Here is a 21138-nt window from a genome sequence, read left to right on the forward strand (position 1 = left end):
GAAATGAGAAGCAAATCTTCCCATCATGCAAACGTGCCATACTCGTCCCAACGAGCCTCGATCCCCTTTTTGTCTCAGCAGATAAAGGGGACCTGAGGACAAGATGAAGAGCGAGAAGCTTTGGTGCAGATGATCATGACTTGCTTCTTTATATCATGTGCACACAGAGTAAATTTAAAGCACTATATTCTCACTGCATCCTTTTGCAGTTTTTTACTACTTTTCTGTAACTCCTACTTTTGGAGTTTTACTTGCCATTGATTTACATTCGTCTCTGTTTTCCCATACGTAGTGGGGAGGAGGAGAATATTTTCCCTCCCTCTCCCTGTGGCACAGAAACTGGAGCTGGGAGTTGCAGGGAGCCAGAAAACCCAGCAAGCAGCAGCTTGAAGGACAGTCTGAATTTTTTGTGACATGCTAAAGAAGAGCAGAAACCTCTCAGCCATTTTGGTGCATTAATAAAGGAAAATGGGAGAATAATGTAGAAAGGACAGAAACATATGGGAAATGCTTTTTTTGAGTGTTTGAGAAAACATGTGTTGTATCTTATGATGATAAAATGCTTACGTTCCAATAGTAATTCAGGTTGTTGCTAAACAGTCAGTACCAAAAGTAGACACTGCTGGATCCAGTCTACCTGAAGTTATCGATTGGGAAGTTTTCCAAGAGCTGAGTAAGATGGTGCCTCTGCCATTAGTGTTGATTTCCAATAATTCTTTGCATACCTGACAGGCATCAGGAGTTCAGGAGGTAGCACAGCATCGATTTGGTAAAGAAAGAGAGAGAGAATGAGCTGGGTAATTATTGACTGATTAATTCGACCTTGCTTCTGGGCAAAATAATGGAGTATTTGAAGTGGAGTTTGAGAGAATTAAAGAAGGGTAAGACAATTAATGCATTTCGGTGTTGTAAAAATAGATCTGAGCAGCTTTACTTGGTACCTCTGCCCACTGAGTGCCTGCGAGAGGGCTGAGTTAGCTTTGCTCCCTGTGAGCTCTGGCACTGCCATCCCACTGCACCCTGCACCCATCCTGGGGCTCCCCGGCGGTTTGTGTGTGGCCCCAAGTGGGATGGGAGCAGGTGGCAGAGGGACAGGGCGCTTGCACAGTGCAGCTCATGATGGCGTTTAGCACCACCCTGGAGCAGATGGGGGGTGGATGGAGAGGCTCAGAGGAGAGCCACAGGGAGGATGGGGTGCTGGGAAGAAAACAGGAGTAGGACATGGAAAGGGAAGGAGCAGTTTGCTCGTCAGCCAGCTAGTTGCTTCTGGGTGCCCTGAGACCTTGCAGGCAATGCTGTAAAACAGCCAGGGCTGGAGAACTCTGACAGACTTGGGCTTGCTCGATGGGCACATTTGCAGCCAGTGGGAGCAGCCATCCAAAGCTGTATGTTCACATACATTTTGCTGTCTTAATTGGGTGCCCCTCATGGAGGCAGCTCTGTTGTGGGCCAGGATGAGTCCCCAGGGCCACTGGCTGCAGCTGCCTGCCCTTGCCCGCACAGTGCCCACCAGATTGGTCCTGTGCAAAGCTACTGTGCTTTCATTGGGCCCATTACCTGCTTTGAGCCACATTTTAGCAGGACCTCATTGCTGTGCAAACAGAACTATGCTCTTCAGCTTGTGTTGTGACTCAAGGTATGTAATTATTGCTTAAAAATTAATTAAAAGATCCCCTAAACTCCCCCTGCTTTGAGCTACTGATACTTGCTGTTTCCTGTCAGCTCAGTGACCTCTTGCTTTCCAAACAGCAGCTCTGGTGGAGCTGTAAGCTGGAGTACTGGCATGGGATGTGATGGGGATGCCGGAGGCAAGCTGCGGGTCCCACTAAGTTTGCTGCTGAATGCAAACTGTTCCTCCCATGGCTGTGATGGCAGGCAGCTCCATGAGCCCACTGCAGGCAGGATGGGTAGCGGATCTTGGGAGCTGTGTTGTTGCACAAGTTGGATTTGAGCTCACGTGAATGTCCAGGCAGGATTATGGTATTTGCATGGCTCCCCTTCACCCCTAGCTCTTCATCCGGCTGCAAACGGTTGTTCTAGTGTGAGTAATTGAAAAAAAAAAGAAATCCCAACACCTTCTCCCAAAAAAGGGGAACTGGAACGAAGCACTGCACTGTGCCATCTCTTGTCTCCTCTGTCTTCTGCACAGGTTCATCACCAAACCAAAATGCTTTGTTGTGAGCAAACTTTGATCCCATCATTTGTGCTGCTGGATTATAAGCAACCAATAAGTGTGGCTGCAGGAGAAGCAGTTAATGCATAGTACGGCTCTCCCTTCATCCTCAGATTTGCCTCCCCGGGTGGGTTTCCAGCTCCAAGGCCAGCCCAGAGCAGCAAGAGCAGTCAGAGGATGGCCGTGGGATGAGAACACCCTAGGGGATAGCTCAGCTGTCGGCCAGTGACAGGTTGTTAAAGGGCTTTGCATGCTGGGCTCCTGGGTGTGAGGCTGCCTGTGGCCACTCCACTGTTGCAAGCCCAGTTGTTGGTGCAAAACTCCCAACATCCTTGTACGGCCAGTGAACTTGGATGGATGTTTCCACGCTTCTCGGTGACTGCAGCTCAATACCTTTGCCTGGCTGGACTGGCAGCCTGTGAGGAGCACACTGGGTTTCCAGGATGTGTGAAACAGGATCCATCACTGCTAATATAAAAGGGTATTTTATAAGCACAGTCCCACTGATGTTACCAATAACAAGCTTTTAATTACCTAAAAATATGTAATAGAAACATCAGTTAAACATCTCACCTGCTTCCTTTTTTAGTGATTTAAAAAGTCAAAAGCTACAATTTTAGTCTGTTGTGGATCACCTCCAAACACAGCTGGATGGTACAGATGAGGCATTTCAGGGAGCGCCTTTAGTCCCAGGGGATCCATAAAAGCTTGTTAGACCTTTCCATACATCATCTCTGTTCTGCTCCTGTGTAAAAGCCTTGTGACATTTTGCACTGACATTGAATCCCAGCAGCGTCTCTCCTTGCTGCATCATGAACAGGATTTGTCCCTCCTGGCATGCTGGAAGTTAAAAATACAAGACTACTGGCCCCTCACAATGGTACTGGACGTCTCCTGTGCCCTCACTTCTGGTGAAGGCAGATGGAAGGCACTGCCATGTCCTATTTCTGCAGCTCAGCAAGCAGCTGGAGCTCCTTATGTTGCTTCTGTGTGGAAGGGACAATCCCAGCTCAGGGTATTGGTCTCTTTCCTGCCCACCCCTCTGCATGCTCCCTCGTTCTGTCATACCTGCTGCAAATGGTTGTATTCGTCAGAGTGGAAGAAACTTTAGAAAATTAGGAAAGCGTTGGGTCAGCGTCTTGCAAACTGAGCATCTACTTTTTTTTTCTTGTTGTTTTACTTAGCTTGAATAAATAAATTGCAATGTCAGACTATGAGCTCCATTTCCAAGACGGAACATCAGCCTTAGGGAACTGAAGGACTGCACAGAGGTCATTGATGTCCCAAATCTCTCTTGGCAAATGGAACTTCAGCTGGAAAATCCTTCTTCACAGGGCTGTTCTCCATCCATCCCCTAGTCTGTGCTGGTACTGCCTGACCTTCGGCCATCAGAGGGCGGAACTGTGAATCCTCCAACAGCTTCTCAGCTCCTGCCAGTCGGCTTCTCACCTGTGGTGCTATGCAGACCCCAATTTATTGCTATGGAGACCATAACTTATCTCTTTGCAGACCTTAACTTGCCTCACCACAATGTTTGAGACATTAACTGTTTCAGTCCCTGACACCAGGTCCCCCTGGATGCCACCCCTTCCCCTCCAGCATATCAACTGCACCACTGAGCTTGGTGTCATCTGCAAAGTTGCTGAGGGTGTACTCGATCCTACTGTCTGTGTCGTTGATGAAGATATGAAATAGTATTGGTCCCAGTACAGACCCTTGAGTGACACCACTAGTTACAGGTTTCCACTTGCACATTGAGCCATTGACTGCAACAATTTGGATGTGGCCATCCAGCTAATTCCTTATCCATCTATAGTCCATCCATCTAATCTATCTCTCTCCAAATAAGAGGTGAGAAAGTTGTGGGGGTATGAAAGGCCTTACAGAAGTCCAGGTAGATGACACCTGTAGCTCTTCCCTTGTCCACTGATGCAGTCACTCCATCACAGAAGACCACCAGCTTAGTCAGGCACAATAAAGCCATGTTGGCTGTCTCTCATCACCTCCCTGTCATCCATATGTTTCGACATGTCTTCCAGGAGGATCTGCTCTATGATCTTACCGGGCATGGAGGTGAGTCTGACTGGTCAGTAGTTCCCAGCTTGGGGCTGGAAAAGCTTTTCTAGCCAATCTCCTCCCTGGTGGTTTTCAAAACAGGTTTCATTTTTGTTATGAAACACTATGGAAAATGTTTCAACCAACTCCATAGATCCCTAGGAAGGATTGCTTCTAGTTTTCTCCCAGAGACCAGATAGCTCATGGGGCTGCCAGGTCTGTGCTTCCTCTTTGTGTTTGCCTTTAAAAAATACCCTACATTTTGTAAATGTAAGTGCCAAGATAAACAGGGAGATCAGTGGTAACCTGCAAGAGACAGAAGAAACGTTTAAGGCAAGAAAGGTTTATTTTTTAAAATTTCCTTGGAGGAATTGTGGTCAGGATATTCTTTAATTTTTTATTGAAAGACCTAACTCTTTCCCAAAAAGATCTTTCTTCCCAGCTTTGTCAGGTAACTCAGTTATGAATTAGTTTGTACTTTTCTTGATTACATTGGTTGGTTGTTGTCAGTGAAGAATTGCAGGTTGCAAAGAGGCAAAGGTTTATTAATCCAAACAGTGAGTGAGGAAGCTTCCACGGCTGAGAACTATATCGTGTGCGCAAAGTCACCATCACAGTGATGCTCAGACGTGCTGCAGCAGGTGGGTGTCAGTTGCCTGCAGTTAACTGTGAAAGGTGGAGGTGTGGTGCCTGCCAGCCTGCTTGCCTGCTCCTGCCCTCCTGCTCACTGCTGGGCAGTTTGGAGGCTTTTTCCCTCCTCCTTTATTTATAATGGTGAGCAGCAATGCTGAGTGTTGGGCTGCAGGCAGGAGCACCCCCCTGCCCTCAGGAGCATCCTATGTGGCAGTTCTGAGTGCCAGTTCCTTGTGTTTGTCCCCTTCCCTGTTGCGTGGGGGATGCTTTTGGGAGCTCAGAGGGCTGCAGGGAAGAGGAGCACGAGGGAATTAGTTTTTCTTCTTTCCCAAGCAGCTGAGGCTCTGCTGGAGCTGAGTGGTATTACCAGCCTGGCTTGGGCCTTTGCCCTCTGCCCACTGGTGCCCCGTTTGCTGTTGACAGAGGGAGGAGAAAGAGCTCCCACTGCTGCCTGCACCCCTGCCTCCCCTGTGCTGCCTGGGCTCCCCTCCAGGGCAGGTCACAGTGAGCCCTGGCACTTCTTGGAGTCGTAAGGCTCGACCCTGGACCAAAGCCTTCTCCCTGCTCCCAGCAGGGACTGGGGACATAGCCCCGTGGTGCTGGTGGCCACGGAGGCATCCCTGCACCCTTGTTGTGCTCAGTGCCAGCAGGAACAGAGCAGACAGCCTGAGTCAGCTGTGGGATACAGGGAGCCTGGCCTGTCCTCTTAAACATCACATCTTGCCCCTTAGCGCTGCTCTGCTCACTGGGGTGACTCTGGCCTTAGCGGCGGTGATGTTGTGGTATTTCAGCTTCCTGTTGCCTGAACCGTGAATGGTTAAATAGATTTGAGTGAGTCACTTAAACAGATGCCATGGATGTGAAAATAATTGTCTGGGAAGCCTGTGCCTGCCAGGTCACCAAGTAATCCTCATATGTCCTGTGACTTAAAACCAGCCAGAAGGAGTGTTTTCTCCCTGCTGCTCAGCTGGAAATATTTTGAAGGAAGGCAGGCTAGCTCCCCATCCCATGTCCCCTCTATCCGGCCGCATGGTCCTGTCCCCTTCCTGAGCAGCCAGCATGGGGGGATGCTCACGCACACTCACCACTTGCCCTGTGCGTCCTCAGTGATAGCATCACTGCAGCGTATCCCTCAGCCCGAATTGACAGGGAGAAGGGAAAGTACATAGCAGTTAGTTACATGAAACTGTTTCATGGGATTGAAGGTGGATATGGGTGGGAAAGGACCTTGGGGGGTCCCTGGTTCAGTACCTTCCAGCAGATCAGGTTGCTCAGGCCTTCACCCAGCCACATGCTGAATATCCTTAAGGATGCACATCCCACAGCCTCTCTGGGTCCAGTGTTCAACTGCCTTCATGATGACAATTTTTTTTTCTAATACCTAATTTGAATTTTGCTTGTCCCAGCTTGGTCCATCACTGCTTGTCCTGTCTCTGTGCACCTCCAAGCTTCAGCAACAAGCTGAAGGTCACCTCCAAGGACCAGCAGGAAGTCTGGCTCCAGCTTCTCTCCATCCTCCTGCTGGGTAGTCATAGGCAGCAGTAGGAACGCCCTTCGCTTTCCCCTTTCCAGGTGAACAAGCCCAGCTCTTGGCCTGTCCGTGTGTTTGTGGCAGCCTGTTGTCTGCCAGCGCTCCTTGGGTCTTTGCCTGCTTCCGTATCAGCTGGCCGCAGCCTGTCCGGGTGCAGAGAGCTACTCGGCCCAGGCTGGTTTGTTTAATAAATTAAATACAAGTTATTTCAAGAATGGGGAAAAAATAAATAATTAGTCACTTAAATGAGAACCCAAACTGAAAATGTCCTCATCCTTTCCCTGCATTTGTGCTTATTCTCTAGCAAACACATAACTGTACCACTTTCTCCCGTGAGACCACTGTGTTGGCTTGCTCAGAAATAACTGAAGCCTGGGGTGAAGGTATTCGCAGACACGTTTGTTCTCTCCTTTTTGCAATAGTGCTGAAGCTCTTAACTCTGAGTCAGAAATGTGTACAACTGTCAATAGGATGTGACCTTCCCCCAGCATATTCCCATCATCATGATTTTCTAAATATGCCTGTGACCGCCAGCTGGAAGCATACAGCATCAGAGCTACCACAGCCATTGAAATGACTCAGTTAATGTGCCTATAGTCTATTAAACAAAGTTTTATTTAATTAAGTAAGTCTTGATCTCATCAAAATCAAGAGAGAGCATTAGTGTGGCAGCATTTCTGAGAAATCATATTTGAATGGCAGGTGGTTTGTACTGTCTTCAGTATAGGATGTTTCGTACCACCCAGCCTTTTTGCAGCTGCACAGCATGAAGGTCTGTGCAAGCAGAGCACGGTTGGATACCTGCGTGCTGGGCACAGCTGCTGTGCCCCCTGCTCCAGCTCCGCTGCTGTGCTCAGGGTATCAGAAGTTTCTGAAGCACAGGGTGGTGAGGGGCAGAGCTGCATGTCTCAGCTCCTTTGAGGACACTCCGGTTTCTGGGAGAGGAACCTGGCTCAGATCACAAACTCACAGAGTGGTTTGGGTTGGAACGGATCTTCAAAGACCATCCAGTCCAAACCCCCTGCCAGGGACAGGGACATCTTCCACTACATCAGGTTGCTCAAAGCCCGATCCAGCCTGACCTTGAACACTTCCAGGGGTGGGGCATCCACAGCTTCTCTGGGCAACCTGTGCCAGTGTCTCTCTACCCTCATCATAAAACATTTCTTCCTTATGCCCAACCTAACCCCACTCTCATTCAGTTTAAAACCATTGCCCCTTGTCCTGTCACTGCAGGCTCTGGTCAAAAGTCTTCCTCCCTCTTTTCTATAAGCCGTCTTTAAGTAATGAGTGGCCGCAGCAAGGTCTCCCTGGAGCCATCTCTTCTCCAGGCTGCACAACCCCAACTTTCTCAGCCTTTCTCCATAGCAGAGGTGTTCCAGCCCTCAGACCATTTTGGTGGCATCCTCTGGACCCGCTCTACCAGGTCCATGTCTGTCTTGTGCTGGGGACCTCAGAGCTGGACACAGTGCTCCAGTGGGGGTCTCAGGAGAGCAGAGCAGGAGGGGAGCATCCCCTCCCTCGACCTGCTGGCCACACTGCTGGTGATGCAGCTCAGCAGACGCTTGGCTTTCTGGGCCGCAAGCCCACGTTGCCGGTGGCTGTCCCATTTGTCACCCACCAATATCCCCCAGTCCTTCTCTGCAGGGCTGATCAAGGAGCTTCACTCTGACCTGGGTCTGCCGAGCATGGATTGTGGCTTGGAGATGCTGCTGCAATGCAGAGAAAAGTCCTACAAGACATGAGTGCCTGGAGATGTTGCAATGGTTGTGCTGTTAGTGGTGGTGAGCTCAGAGCTGATTCCTGGCATTTGTGCATGGGAGTGAGGGCAGATAGCCCTGTGGCAGATCCCATTGGTCAGGGACTTTCCCCAGCTGATTTACTTCTCTCAGGTGTGGCATCTGCTGTAGTTTCCTCCTCTCTCTAGCTGAGTCAATAGTCCTGGCAGCCCGGGAGACTCTTGTAAAAGCCCTCGCAGTCTTGGAGAGGTGGCCCTGGGGAGATGCTGAGACTCACTGATGGGCTCCATGCTTGGCAGGGCTCTTCTCCCAGTGGGAGCCACGCGGAGGTCGTGCAGGCACATGTGGGATGCCTGTGGGGACAAGGAGGAAGGGGCTTGTTTGTACTTGTTTTTATTTGCAACTCCTGTGCCCTTGTCCTTTGAAACACAGGAATTGCTTTACACCCTCATGCCACTGCTGGGCTGCTCAGAGTCATTCCTGAGACATGGGCTGTGGGACTGGAGAGGGTTTCTGGCTGCTTCAGCCCCTACTTTTCTGCAAAAAGCAGAAATTCAGGCTGGGGAGTTGTCGTGCTTTAGCCCCAGCCAGCAACTAAGCACCACGCAGCCGCTCGCTCACTCCCCCTACCCCGATGGGATGGGGGAGAGAATCGGAGGAGTAAGAGTGAGAAACACTCCTGGGTTGAGATAAGAACAGTTTAATAATTGAAATAAAGTAAAATAGTAATGCTAATAGTAACAGTATAATAATGATAATAATAATAATGATACACGAAGCAAGTGATGCACAATGCAATTGCTCACCACCCGCCGACCGATACCCAGACAGTTCCCGAGCAGCGATCGCTGCTCCCTGGCCACCCCCCCCCCAGTTTATATACTGAGCATGACGTCATATGGTATGGAATAGCCCTTTGGTCATTTGGGATCAACTCTTCTGGCTGTGCCCCCTCCCAGTTTCTTGTGCGCCTGGCAGAGCATGGGAAGCTGAAAAAGTCCTTGACTAGCATAAGCAGTACTCAGCAACAACTAAAAACATCAGCATGTTATCAACATTCTTCTCCTACTAAATCCAAAACACAGCACTATGCCTGCTGCTAGGAAGAAAATTAACTCTATCCCAGCCAAAACCAGGACAGTATCCACCCCTTATTCTACACCATCTACGTCATGCACAGGCCCTCCCCTTTCCAATGTGTTCTAATTAATCACCACCGCTTTCCCTATCTTGAAATACACACAGATATCATTCCCTTCGTCTATGGCCCATCCCTCTAAAATGTCCATTGAGTTTATTTAGCCCATGACTTTGGGTTCCATCTGTCATCACAGTCTTTCAGAGCAGGAGAGGTGGTGTGCAGTGTTGGACTGTTGCATGCTGAAGTCAGTTCTCATTCCAACATGGTTTCATCAAAGTTCATTTTCATTAAGCTGGGCAATTCTTACTGCAATACCATTGATGCGGCATATAGCAATCATAATATATAGTATTATATACTTAATATTAACCTACTATATTATTATATTAACATGCAGTTAAGAGATAACATATAGTTAAGAGATAACATACAGTATTGTAAAGCAATTAATATTATACAATTCAGTTCATTGGCTATTTTCACCCAAAATCAAATTCCCTTGAGGTACACATTGGGCTTCCCCATCCTTTCGCATCACCCACCAAGTGCACCCAGGTCCTTGAGCAAAAGCAATCCCACGAATGGGTTTGCCTTTGCCAGAGGGGGAAGTAACCCAGACTGTCTTCCCCAGCATATATTTCATGTGCACTACAGGAACTTTATCTCCTTCTACAGTACGTAAAAGTTTTGATTGGGCAGGGCCAGCTCGATTGGCAGATCCCCTGGTGTTGACTAACCAGGTGGCTTTTGCTAAATGCATATCCCAATGTTTAAACGTCCCACCACCCATTGCTCTCAGGGTAGTCTTTAACAATCCATTGTATCGCTCAATTTTCCCGGAGGCTGGTGCATGGTAAGGGATGTGATACACCCACTCAATGCCGTGCTCTTTGGCCCAGGTGTCTATGAGGTTGTTTCGGAAATGAGTCCCGTTGTCTGACTCAATTTTTCTGGGGTGCCATGTCGCCACAGGACTTGCTTTTCAAGGCCCAGGATGGTGTTCTGGGCGGTGGCATGGGGCACGGGATATGTTTCCAACCATCCAGTGGTTGCTTCCACCATGGTGAGCACATAGTGCTTGCCTTGGTGGGTCTGTGGGAGCGTGATGTAATCAATCTGCCAGGCCTCCCCATATTTATATTTCAGCCATCGTTCACTATACCCAAGGGGCTTGAACTGCTTGGCTTGCTTGATTGCAGCGACTGTTTCACACTCATGAATAACCTGTGCAATACTGTCCATAGTTAAGTCCACCCCTCGATCACGAGCCCATCTATACATTGCATCCCTTCCTTGATGGCCTGAGGCGTCATGGGCCCACCGAGCTATAAATAATTCACCCTTATGTTGCCAGTCCAAATCCACCTGAGCCACTTCAATCTTAGCAGCCTGATCTACTTGCTGGTTGTTTTGATGTTCTTCAGTGGCCCGACTCTTAGGTACATGAGCATCTACATGACGAACTTTTACAACCAGGTTCTCTACCCAGGCAGCAATATCTTGCCACAATGCGGCAGCCCAGATGGGTTTGCCTCTGCGCTGCCAGTTGCTCTGCTTCCATTGCTGCAGCCACCCCCACAGGGCATTTGCCACCATCCATGAGTCAGTATAGAGATAAAGGACTGGCCACTTTTCTCTTTCAGCAATATCTAAAGCCAGCTGGATGGCTTTCACCTCTGCAAACTGACTCGACTCCCCTTCTCCTTCAGCAGTTTCTGCGACTTGTCGTATAGGACTCCATACAGCAGCTTTCCACCTCCGATGCTTTCCCACGAGACGACAGGACCCATCAGTGAACAGGGCATATTGCTTCTCATTTTCTGGCAATTTATTATACAGTGGGGCCTCTTCAGCACGTGTCACCTCCTCCTCTGGTGATATTCTAAGGTTTTTTCCTTCTGGCCAGTCCATGATCACTTCCAAGATTCCTGGGCGACTGGGGTTTCCTATTCGAGCCCGTTGTGTGATCAATGCAACCCACTTACTCCATGTAGCATCAGTTGCATGATGTGTAGAGGGGACCCTCCCTTTGAACATCCAGCCCAACACCGGCAGTCGGGGTGCCAGCAGGAGCTGTGCTTCAGTACCAACCACTTCTGAAGCAGCTCGAACCCCTTCATACGCTGCCAGTATCTCCTTCTCAGTTGGAGTATAGCAGGCTTCGGATCCTCTGTATCCCCGACTCCAAAACCCTAGGGGTCGACCTCGAGTCTCCCCTGGTGCTTTCTGCCAGAGGCTCCAGGTAGGGCCATTCTCCCCGGCTGCAGTGTAGAGCACATTTTTAATATCCTGCCCTGCCCGGACTGGCCCAAGGGCTACTGCATGAACTATCTCACGTTTAATTTGTTCAAAGGCTTGTTGTTGCTCAGGGCCCCATTTGAAATCCTTCTTCTTCCGAGTCATTTGATAGAGAGGGCTTACGATCTGGCTGTAATTTGGAATATGCATTCTCCAAAAACCCACAACGCCTAAAAAAGCTTGTGTTTCCTTTTTGCTAGTTGGTGGGGACATAGCTGTTATTTTGTTGATCACATCCATTGGTATCTGATGATGTTGATCTTGCCATTTTATTCCTAAAAACTGGATCTCCTGTGCAGGTCCCTTGACCTTACTCTGTTTTATGGCAAAACCAGGCTTCAGAAGGATTTGGACTATTTTCTTTCCCTTCTCAAAAACTTCTTCTGCTGTGTTGCCCCACACAATGATGTCATCAATGTACTGCAGATGTTCTGGAGCTTCACCCTGTTCCAGTGCTGTCTGGATCAGTCCATGGCAAATGGTGGGGCTGTGCTTCCACCCCTGGGGCAGTCGGTTCCAGGTGTACTGAACACCCCTCCAAGTGAAAGCAAACTGGGGCCTGCACTCTGCTGCCAAAGGGATGGAGAAAAATGCATTAGCAATATCAATTGTGGCATACCACTTAGCTGCCTTTGACTCCAGTTCATATTGAAGTTCTAGCATGTCTGGCACGGCAGCACTCAGCGGCGGTGTAACTTCGTTCAGGCCACGATAGTCCACTGTTAGTCTCCACTCCCCATTAGACTTTCGCACTGGCCATATGGGACTGTTAAAGGGTGAGTGAGTCTTGCTGATCACTCCCTGGCTCTCCAGTCGACGAATCAGGTTATGGATGGGAATCAGGGAGTCTCGGTTGGTGCGATATTGCCGCCTGTGCACAGTTGTGGTAGCAATCGGCACCAGTTGTTCCTCAACCTTCAGCAACCCTACAATCGAAGGGTCCTCTGAGAGACCGGGCAAGGTGGACAACTCTTTAATTTCCTCTGTCTCCAAAGCAGCTATACCAAAAGCCCACCGGTACCCTTTTGGGTCCTTGAAATACCCTCTCCTGAGGTAGTCTATGCCAAGGATGCACGGAGCGTCTGGGCCAGTCACAATGGGGTGCTTTTGCCACTCATTCCCAGTTAGGCTCACTTCAGCTTCCAGTACAGTTAGCTGTTGGGATCCCCCTGTCACTCCAGAAATACAAATGGGTTCTGCCCCTCTATAGTTTGATGGCATTAGCGTGCACTGTGCACCAGTGTCCACTAGAGCCTTATACTCCTGTGGGTCTGACGTTCCAGGCCATCGAATCCACACAGTCCAGTAAACCCGGTTGTCCCTTCCCTCCACCTGGCTGGAGGCAGGGCCCCTCTAACACTGGTCACAGTATTCGCTGTTCACTTCCTGTAAATGTGAATCAAAAGTCCCCTGATCAAAGTCGGAAGTAAAATTAGCCCTCTTACTCTGTGTGGGGAACTGCTCACTGGAAACTGGAGCTGCAATTTTCCTGGGAGAACCGCCTTTTCTAATAGTTTTTCCTTGCAACTCACGCACCCGTGCCTCTAAGGTTGAGGTGGGTTTTCCATCCCACTTTCTCATGTCCTCTCCATAATCACGCAGGTAAAACCACAGGGTGCCCCGTGGTGTGTATCCTCTATATCCTCTCTCTTGAGCATAGGGACGTTGACTCCTAATGGCTGAGACACTGGTCCGTGCAGGTGGGGAGTAGGACAGATACTCTCTGAGTTGTTGGAACTCTTGGCACAGTTTTTCCACAGCCGAGACACAGGCCCGTAGGGAGGAAGAGAGCTTTTCTTCGTAGTCCCGGAGTTGTCTAGCCGCTTCATCCACCGTTGGTGCCTCGTCGTCTTTCCAGGCTAGTATTGCCAACGAGTTGGAATACGATGCTGGTGCGCTCCGTACCACCTTCCGCCACATGGATTGTGTGCACCTGACTTCATCTGGGTCTTTGGTTAACTGCTCATCATTCAGGTCACTGTAAATCACCTCCAGCACGCCTAATTCCCTCAGGTACTGGATACCTTTCTCTACGGTGGTCCATTTGCTTGGGCGGTATAAAACATCCTCCTTGAAGGGATACCTTTCCTTCACGCTTGACAGAAGTTGCCTCCAGAGGCTGAGCGGTTTTGCCCCTTTTCCAATTGCTTTGTCAATGCCCCCTTCCCTGGAAAGGGATCCCAGCTGCTTGGCTTCCCTACCCTCTAAATCCAGGCTACTGGCCCCGTTATCCCAGCATCGGAGCAGCCAGGTGATGATGTGCTTGCCTGGATGACGACCGAAATCTTTTCGCATATCTCGCAGCTCACTCAGGGATAGGGATCGGGTGGTCACCATCTCATTTATGGGTTCTTCCTCCTCTGGTTCTCATGATGGCCCTGGTTCATCTTCATCCCTTACTAAACGAACTGATTTCCTCGTGTATTTTTTCTTCTGTATAGGGGCAACTGATACCGGCGCAGGTTGGTTCTCTGGTTTAGCCGCAGTGTCTGTCACTGGGGTTTGAGTAGCCGCAGCGCCCATGGCTGTGGTTTGAGTAGCCGCAGTGCTCATGGCTGTAGCTGGAGTAGCCACAGTGCCTGGGGCAGGGGTTTGAGTAGCTGCAAGGTCTGTAGTGGGGGTTGGAGTAGCCGCAGGGCCTGTAGTGGGGGTTTGAGTAGCCACAGTGCTTGTTGTTTTGTCATCAGATCCAGAGACCTTCTCTTTCTTTTGAGGGTACTGATTAGTGTTGACCACGGCTCGATAGGCATGGGCCAGTCCCCAGCATGTTGCAATGATTTGTGTCTCTCTGGAGCTACCAGGGTGACAACATACTTCTTCCAAATACTTTATTAATTCTTCAGGATTCTGCACTTGTTCAGGGGTGAAGTTCCAAAACACTGGAGGTCCCCACTGCCCTAGGTACTTGCGCATACGATCCCACACACCCTGCCACTCATAACTATCCAGCCTTGGGGTAGATCTCTGGATGGTATTTTTAAACTGCTTACTGACCTTTATCAAAACGGAAACAACATTCCCAAGAAGTATCAATAGAAGTATCTTAACTGCCCAGGGGTGTTCAAGATACTGGAAAGTTGTTGTAATGAAGGAGGAAACATCATAGAAGAAAGCAGCAAAGGTGCCATTCTGTATTTCCTCCACAACAAGCCTCTCAGAGTAAGAAGTATAATTGCTAACTCTCTCTATGAGGTAGTACCCGAAGTACAGTAGTGACTTCTGTATGAAACCCAAATACCAAAGAATGCTCAAGGTCAGGGTTTTGATAAGGAGCCTCCCAAGCAAAAGATCATGAATCACTGCAGAGCATAGCACACTACACAAACTGACAGCAAGCTTTAACGCATCCTGCAAAAAAAAAGAACATGGTGCAGATCAGAAGAACTAATATCATGACCGGCAACTGTTAACAGACTCCTTAATACACTCTGGTTAATCTGTTGTTATCTCAAACCCTTCGTGCCCCACGTTGGGCACCAAAAAGGACTTTCATGGTTTAGCCCCAGCCAGCAACTAAGCACCACGCAGCCGCTCGCTCACTCCCCCTACCCCGATGGGATGGGGGAGAGAATCGGAGGAGTAAGAGCGAGAAACACTCCTGGGTTGAGATAAGAACAGTTTAATAATTGAAATAAAGTAAAATAGTAATGCTAATAGTAACAGTATAATAATGATAATAATAATAATGATACACGAAGCAAGTGATGCACAATGCAATTGCTCACCACCCGCCGACCGATACCCAGACAGTTCCCGAGCAGCGATCGCTGCTCCCTGGCCACCCCCCCCCCAGTTTATATACTGAGCATGACGTCATATGGTATGGAATAGCCCTTTGGTCATTTGGGATCAACTCTTCTGGCTGTGCCCCCTCCCAGTTTCTTGTGCGCCTGGCAGAGCATGGGAAGCTGAAAAAGTCCTTGACTAGCATAAGCAGTACTCAGCAACAACTAAAAACATCAGCATGTTATCAACATTCTTCTCCTACTAAATCCAAAACACAGCACTATGCCTGCTGCTAGGAAGAAAATTAACTCTACCCCAGCCGAAACCAGGACAGGAGTGAACACACACACACACTGGCTGTTAGTCAGGGGGTGCCAGTGGAAGACATGACCTTTCATAATGCCCTGGGGAGGTCTGGCCAGCATAGCAGGGGCTTGGAGAGATCAGCCCTGGGTGAGCAGAAGGTTTTTGGTGTCCAGCAGTGGTTTTTCTCTCCACTACAGGAACCAGTACTCTGGACTGTGTATCCCTTCCCTTCCACTTTCTGCAGAGTGCTGGGCATGAGGCAGGTTAGGGCTGTGGGGCAGGTGTCCTACAGAAGGGCTTCCCGGCTCCCTGCTTGCCTGACCAGCAGGTTTATTTCCAGGCTCAGGACTTTAAGGAGAGTCCAATGGGGTGTGTGGGGTGGAAGTGATTCCAGTCTGGAGGTGGGAGTGCTCACAGCTCTGATCTCCACATGCTATGGGTCCGGGAAGCAGATTTTAGTGGTGTCTTCAACACATTTGTGTTTGTTCTTTTCTTCCTCCCCAGAAACGAAGGAGGAGCTGGAAGAGCTAATGTCTGACATAAAGAAGACAGCAAACAAAGTGCGCTCCAAGCTAAAGAGTGAGTATTTGCCTGTGATGCTGCTGGGGCTCTGCCTGCTGCACTCCTGCCCTGCAACTCCAGGCAGTGGGTACTGCAGCTCGTATCCTGGGCTGGGGATGCAGCAGACAGGGATCATTGCTGCTCTACGTTCTGCTCCATGCCCCCACTGCTCAGCACTTCCCACTAGTCCCCCATGACCAGAAATGCCATGGGGCCCTGCCTGTCATCTCAACCCTGTGCTGAGAGCAGTTGGTGTTTGACTCAGGTCAAAAGAGTTTTGGGGTGGTTTGCTCTAGGTAGGTGTCGTGGTTTAGCCCCATCCAGCAACTAAGCACCACACAGCTGTTCGCTCACTCCCCCTACCCCGGTGGGATGGGGGAGAGAATCGGAGGAGTAAGAGTGAAAAAAAACACTCCTGGGTTGAGATAAGAATAGTTTAATAATTGAAATAAAGTAAAATAGTAATGATAATAATAACAATATAATAATAATATACAAAGCAAGTGATGCACAGTGCAATTGCTCACCACCCGCTGACCGATATCCAGCCAGTTCCCGAGCAGCGATCGCTGCTCCCCGGCCAACTCCTCCCAGCTTATATACTGAGCATGACATCATACGGTATGGAATAGCCCTTTGGTCAGTTTGGATCAACTATCCTGGCTGTACCCCCTCCCAGTTTTCTTGTACACCTGGCAGAGCATGGGAAGCTGAAAAGTCCTTGACTAGCGTAAGCAGTACTTAGCAACAACTAAAACATCAGGGTGTCATCAACATTATTCTCCTACTAAATCCAAAACACAGCACTATGCCAGCTACTAGGAAGAAAATTGACTCTATCCCAGCCGAAACCAGGACAGTAGGAAAGGGCAGGTTACAGATGCACAGCCCAGCCCGTTTGTGCATCCTCTGTCAACCTGAGCTGGCACTGGGAGGGGTCACAGAGCTGGGGGAAGGGACAGCCAGAAATAGTATCTGCCGTTGCTTTGCAGGGAACACCGGGGGATGGGTGTCACCTTCCCTCCTCCTAGCATCCTCTAGCTGCTTTTATTTGCCCTTTGTGAATTTGCCCCTTGTGAATTTGCCCCCTTGTGCCCCATTCCCAGGATGGAGGTGAAGGAACGGGGCCATGAGCAGCTGGTGGGCTGCAAGCAAGTCCCATGCCGCCAGCACTGGCAGGTGTTGGGCTCTCCTGGTGAGCCCTGGCTCTGAGCAAACCCACGGCGTGGGCAAAGGTTGGTTTGCCAGAGCTGAGTGTTTGAAGAGGTGCTGCTCTGGGACTTGCAAGCCTCCAAGAAGAGCTGGCTCTTCCCTGGTGAGCCAGGTTGGCAGGGGCAGCCTAGACAGGTGCAGCACCAAGGGGTCCCTCTTCCCTGTGCAGCTCCAACTGGGCTGGGTGGTGCTGCCACCTCTCCGGCAGTGTGCTGGCATGTGGTGTTCTGCCCTGGGGCTTGTGCTTCTTGCCGTCCCCATCCTGCTTCCGCCAGGCTGGTCTTGCTTTTCCATCCCCAGTGCAGGCTGCATTGCTGGTGGCTGTGCTAGCAGCGTAGCCGGGATGGGAAGGAGGCACCACTGCCCCCAGACATGGGCTCTGTGGTTCAGGCGGTGGGGAAAAAGGGGGCATTGGGCACGAGGAATGTTATCCTGTCTCCTCAGCATGCCCCATTGTCTTTGGCATGCCTCCACCTTGGGAGTGCAGGGACAGAGCACAACCAGCATGACTGTTAGTTTCCACCATTGGAAGAGTCAATCAATCTCTTCGACAAGCAGGGAGTTGAGAACAACCCTGGCTAGGTTTGTGCTGGAGCAATCAGATGGTCTCAAAAGCCCAAGATTGGACCCCAGAGGATTCAGGGAGTCAGTGAGGACGGCGGCATCTTGAGGCAGGAGGCAGATCACGCTGGCATGGCTTGGATTTGCCTGCAGTGGTCTTGGACATCAGCGTGGGATTTGGTTGAGATTGTTGCAGGAGACCCGGCTACGTCCAAAGGGTGGGAGAGGATCTGGTGCTTCCCCCATGGCAGCAGTGTTCTCCCTAATCCCAGGGTTTCATGGGAGCCCTGCCAGTCATGGAGGACTTAGATACAGCTGGAGCCGTTAGGTTCGTCACCACTGGCATGGCCATGTCCCATGTGTATGCCAAAAGGAGACTTGTACCTCCATTGTCACCTTGCTGCCCTCTGTCCTCCTGACACATGATATCAGCTAGACTGAGGAAGGAGAGCTAGGGGCCAGCTTACCCATTTCATAGACCAGGGGATCCCTTCCTATGGACCAGAGCCCCACCGGCCATACTGAGATCCCTGGTGTCCAGGTGGGGACAGGGTTTAGCCTATGCAAAACAAAACTCCTTTTCCATAGGTGTTTTGTTCTGTGGTTTTTAAGGAGCTTTGAGAGCTGAAGGATTGCAGGACAGGCTCTGATTCCTGTTTTCTTCTTCCAGAAAAGACTCACTGGTGTCGTATTTACCTGGAACAACAGATGATTAGTCCTTGTGCTTTGTCCCAAATCGCCTCATGGCCAGCATGATCAATGAAAGAAAACAGTCAGGACTGATCAAAAACACCATCTGCTGACAATGAATTGACTTCTTTATGACAGACATTGCTCATGCAGTGGCTAATTCTAATTACCAGCTTCTTGGAAAAATGTGGTTTTATTAGTTATCATAAATGCACAATGTTTGCCAATACTGTTCCTTGGGAACAGGGAACAGTTTATGACAAGTGTGGAGGAAGACTGCTGATGAAATATGCTGGGCAGGCAGCACCCAGTGTGCTCACAGGCAAAGGGGTGCACAGGAGAAGTGCCATGGCCGCTTGGCTGTGTGGGATGGGACCTTTCAGATAAGCTCTAGATACAGACACTTGTTCCATGAGACAATAGGAGGGAGTACAGAATTTGTGCTGATGTTCTCCAGCACTTCCTTGGAGCATGCTGTGCTGTTGGACAGACTCTGCCAGCACTGCGAAGGGTTTCCCAGGCCCACAGTCTTCCTTACAGCGCTGCTGCTCTCTGGAAGGTGGTGCTGTGGGGCCATTCATGCTAACCAGCATGCAGCAGGAACACAGATGCCCACCGTGGCGGTGGCCTGCCCTCTGCCCTGCTGTGCTGGATGGTGATAGGGAGCCACTGGGCAGCTTCAGGGAATGGGGAGCCCCTGCTGCAGGAGGAACCTGCGCCATGCTAGGCTCGTGGGACCTGCTCCAGTGTGGAAGGTGCTGGGGACAGCCAGGCTCAGAGAGCTGTGTAACATCTGCATTGGGAATGGGGTCTTCAGCCAAACTCAAGGGATGCTGCCAGCTCACACCTGGTGGTCTACATGGAGACATGTATCTCTGCACACTGGGCCAGCCTGCTGATGGGAGCTTTCTTCCAGGCTTTTTAAGTCCTTGAATTTAAGTTTTTGAATTAGCATGTCCTGAGTGGCCTTGAGGAGCAGATTTGCACTGCCTTGCTCTGTGCCAGACCTCCTGCCCTGCAACCCCGTGCCCTCTCCCTGCCCAAACCATGGTGGGACACTGAGCAGGGCAGCCCTCCTCCCTGCTGTGATTTATGGTCTTTAGGCAAATGTGGAATTAATGTCACTTAGTTGCACTACTGGGCATAATTAAAAGGGAAGATCTCTGCTTTGCTGTAGAGGACTGTTCAGCAAGATGAAGCACGCTCTTGCCAGCCTGGTGGGTCCACCCTGTGCAAGGCCGGGCAGCTGGCAGATCTGCTATTTTTAGGGTCCCTGAAGAAATCTGGAGCTTTGGTATTTTGCAGAGACATTTTAGCTCTGGGTTTCCTCCTCCTGCCTAGCAGAGGGACAACAGCCCTCCATTTTGTTCGAATACTGGAAAGTGCAGAGATCAGACCCGAGCATTACATCAATTTTGTATTGAAATCCTTGCTTACCAGCCTAGGGGTGACGGGTGCTGCCCTTAACAGCACCAAGTCTTGGCCGGTGGCCAGGCACTGAGTGCTTTGCAGTAATGAAATGGAGCTTTGCTGCCAGCTCAGGCTAAATTGTGGGCTAGAGTCAGGAGCTAGGGACTGCTTAATGCCAGATGCTCCTCGATTCGCAGTCCCTTTGCCAAACAATCCCTTTTCCTTCTCTAAACAGTGTGAAATTATCTGTGTCCTTCTACCCTGACCAGGTATTGAGCAGAGTATTGAACAAGAGGAAGGACTGAACAGGTCATCTGCTGACCTGCGGATAAGGAAAACTCAGGTGAGTATCTGCCCTGTGGCACCGGGAAGCGGCTGGAGGCAGTTGAGGATCCCAGGAGGTGATGGGAGAGGAGGGCTGTGCTTGGCTTTAGAGCAATCAAGTTCTGTTGTGCAAATATTGGGCAAAGTAATGCAGCACATTTCTGAACAGATCAGTGAAAAAGCCAGCCTGAAAGACCTATGACATAAGTATGTGCAGAGGGAGCTGTGGAGGGGAGGGCAGTGTGCATCAGTTTCATCCTTACGTGCAAGTCTGAGCATCTGCGTGGATGAACAGGCGGGTTGGTTGCTACACATCCATGTTAAGCATCTCACTAAAGGTGATTTTGACTGGAGCAAAAATACCCTCTGAAGTGCCAGCTTTGGGGGTAGAACATTTGCCTGCAATGTGTTCAGAAACCTGAAGTCTCTGTGTGTTTCTGCAGTGCCTGGAAGGATACTTGAGGCACTCGTAAATGAGACCAAGGCTTACTGATGCAGCTGGGTAACTCACCTAAAATTTCACTTTATCTAAGAAGACAGGTGGTCTTTCAGAGAGTACTGTGCAGGCCTGCAGCCTTCTGGAAATGTTCTTCCCTGTTGGGGCTGTGGTTGCCCCTCCACTGGGCATCGATGTGGCCTCGCAGTCCAGGAAAAGTTAGACTTTTGAAGGGCTGACAGAACTCTTCCTCTTGTTCCCATGAAACCACCAATAACTAGCACCTTCTTTTGATGGTCTTCTTAGCAGGGTTATCCGAGGGGTAGAGGTAGAGATGGGGTG

General features: G+C 49.9%; 1 protein-coding gene across 1 annotated transcript in view; it reads left to right on the forward strand.

Moving 5' to 3' along the window:
* The window catches only part of STX1A (syntaxin 1A), an 84631-nt gene that overhangs the window by 40484 nt on the left and 23009 nt on the right, over positions 1–21138 (forward strand). The window contains exons 3-4 of the mRNA XM_075719671.1: positions 16107–16181; positions 20306–20379. Of these exons, the coding sequence (XP_075575786.1) occupies positions 16107–16181; positions 20306–20379 (149 nt within the window). The remainder of the gene's footprint in view (positions 1–16106; positions 16182–20305; positions 20380–21138) is intronic.

This window comes from Pelecanus crispus, chromosome 12 (genome assembly GCF_030463565.1).
Source record: "Pelecanus crispus isolate bPelCri1 chromosome 12, bPelCri1.pri, whole genome shotgun sequence".
NCBI classification, from domain to species: domain Eukaryota; kingdom Metazoa; phylum Chordata; class Aves; order Pelecaniformes; family Pelecanidae; genus Pelecanus; species Pelecanus crispus.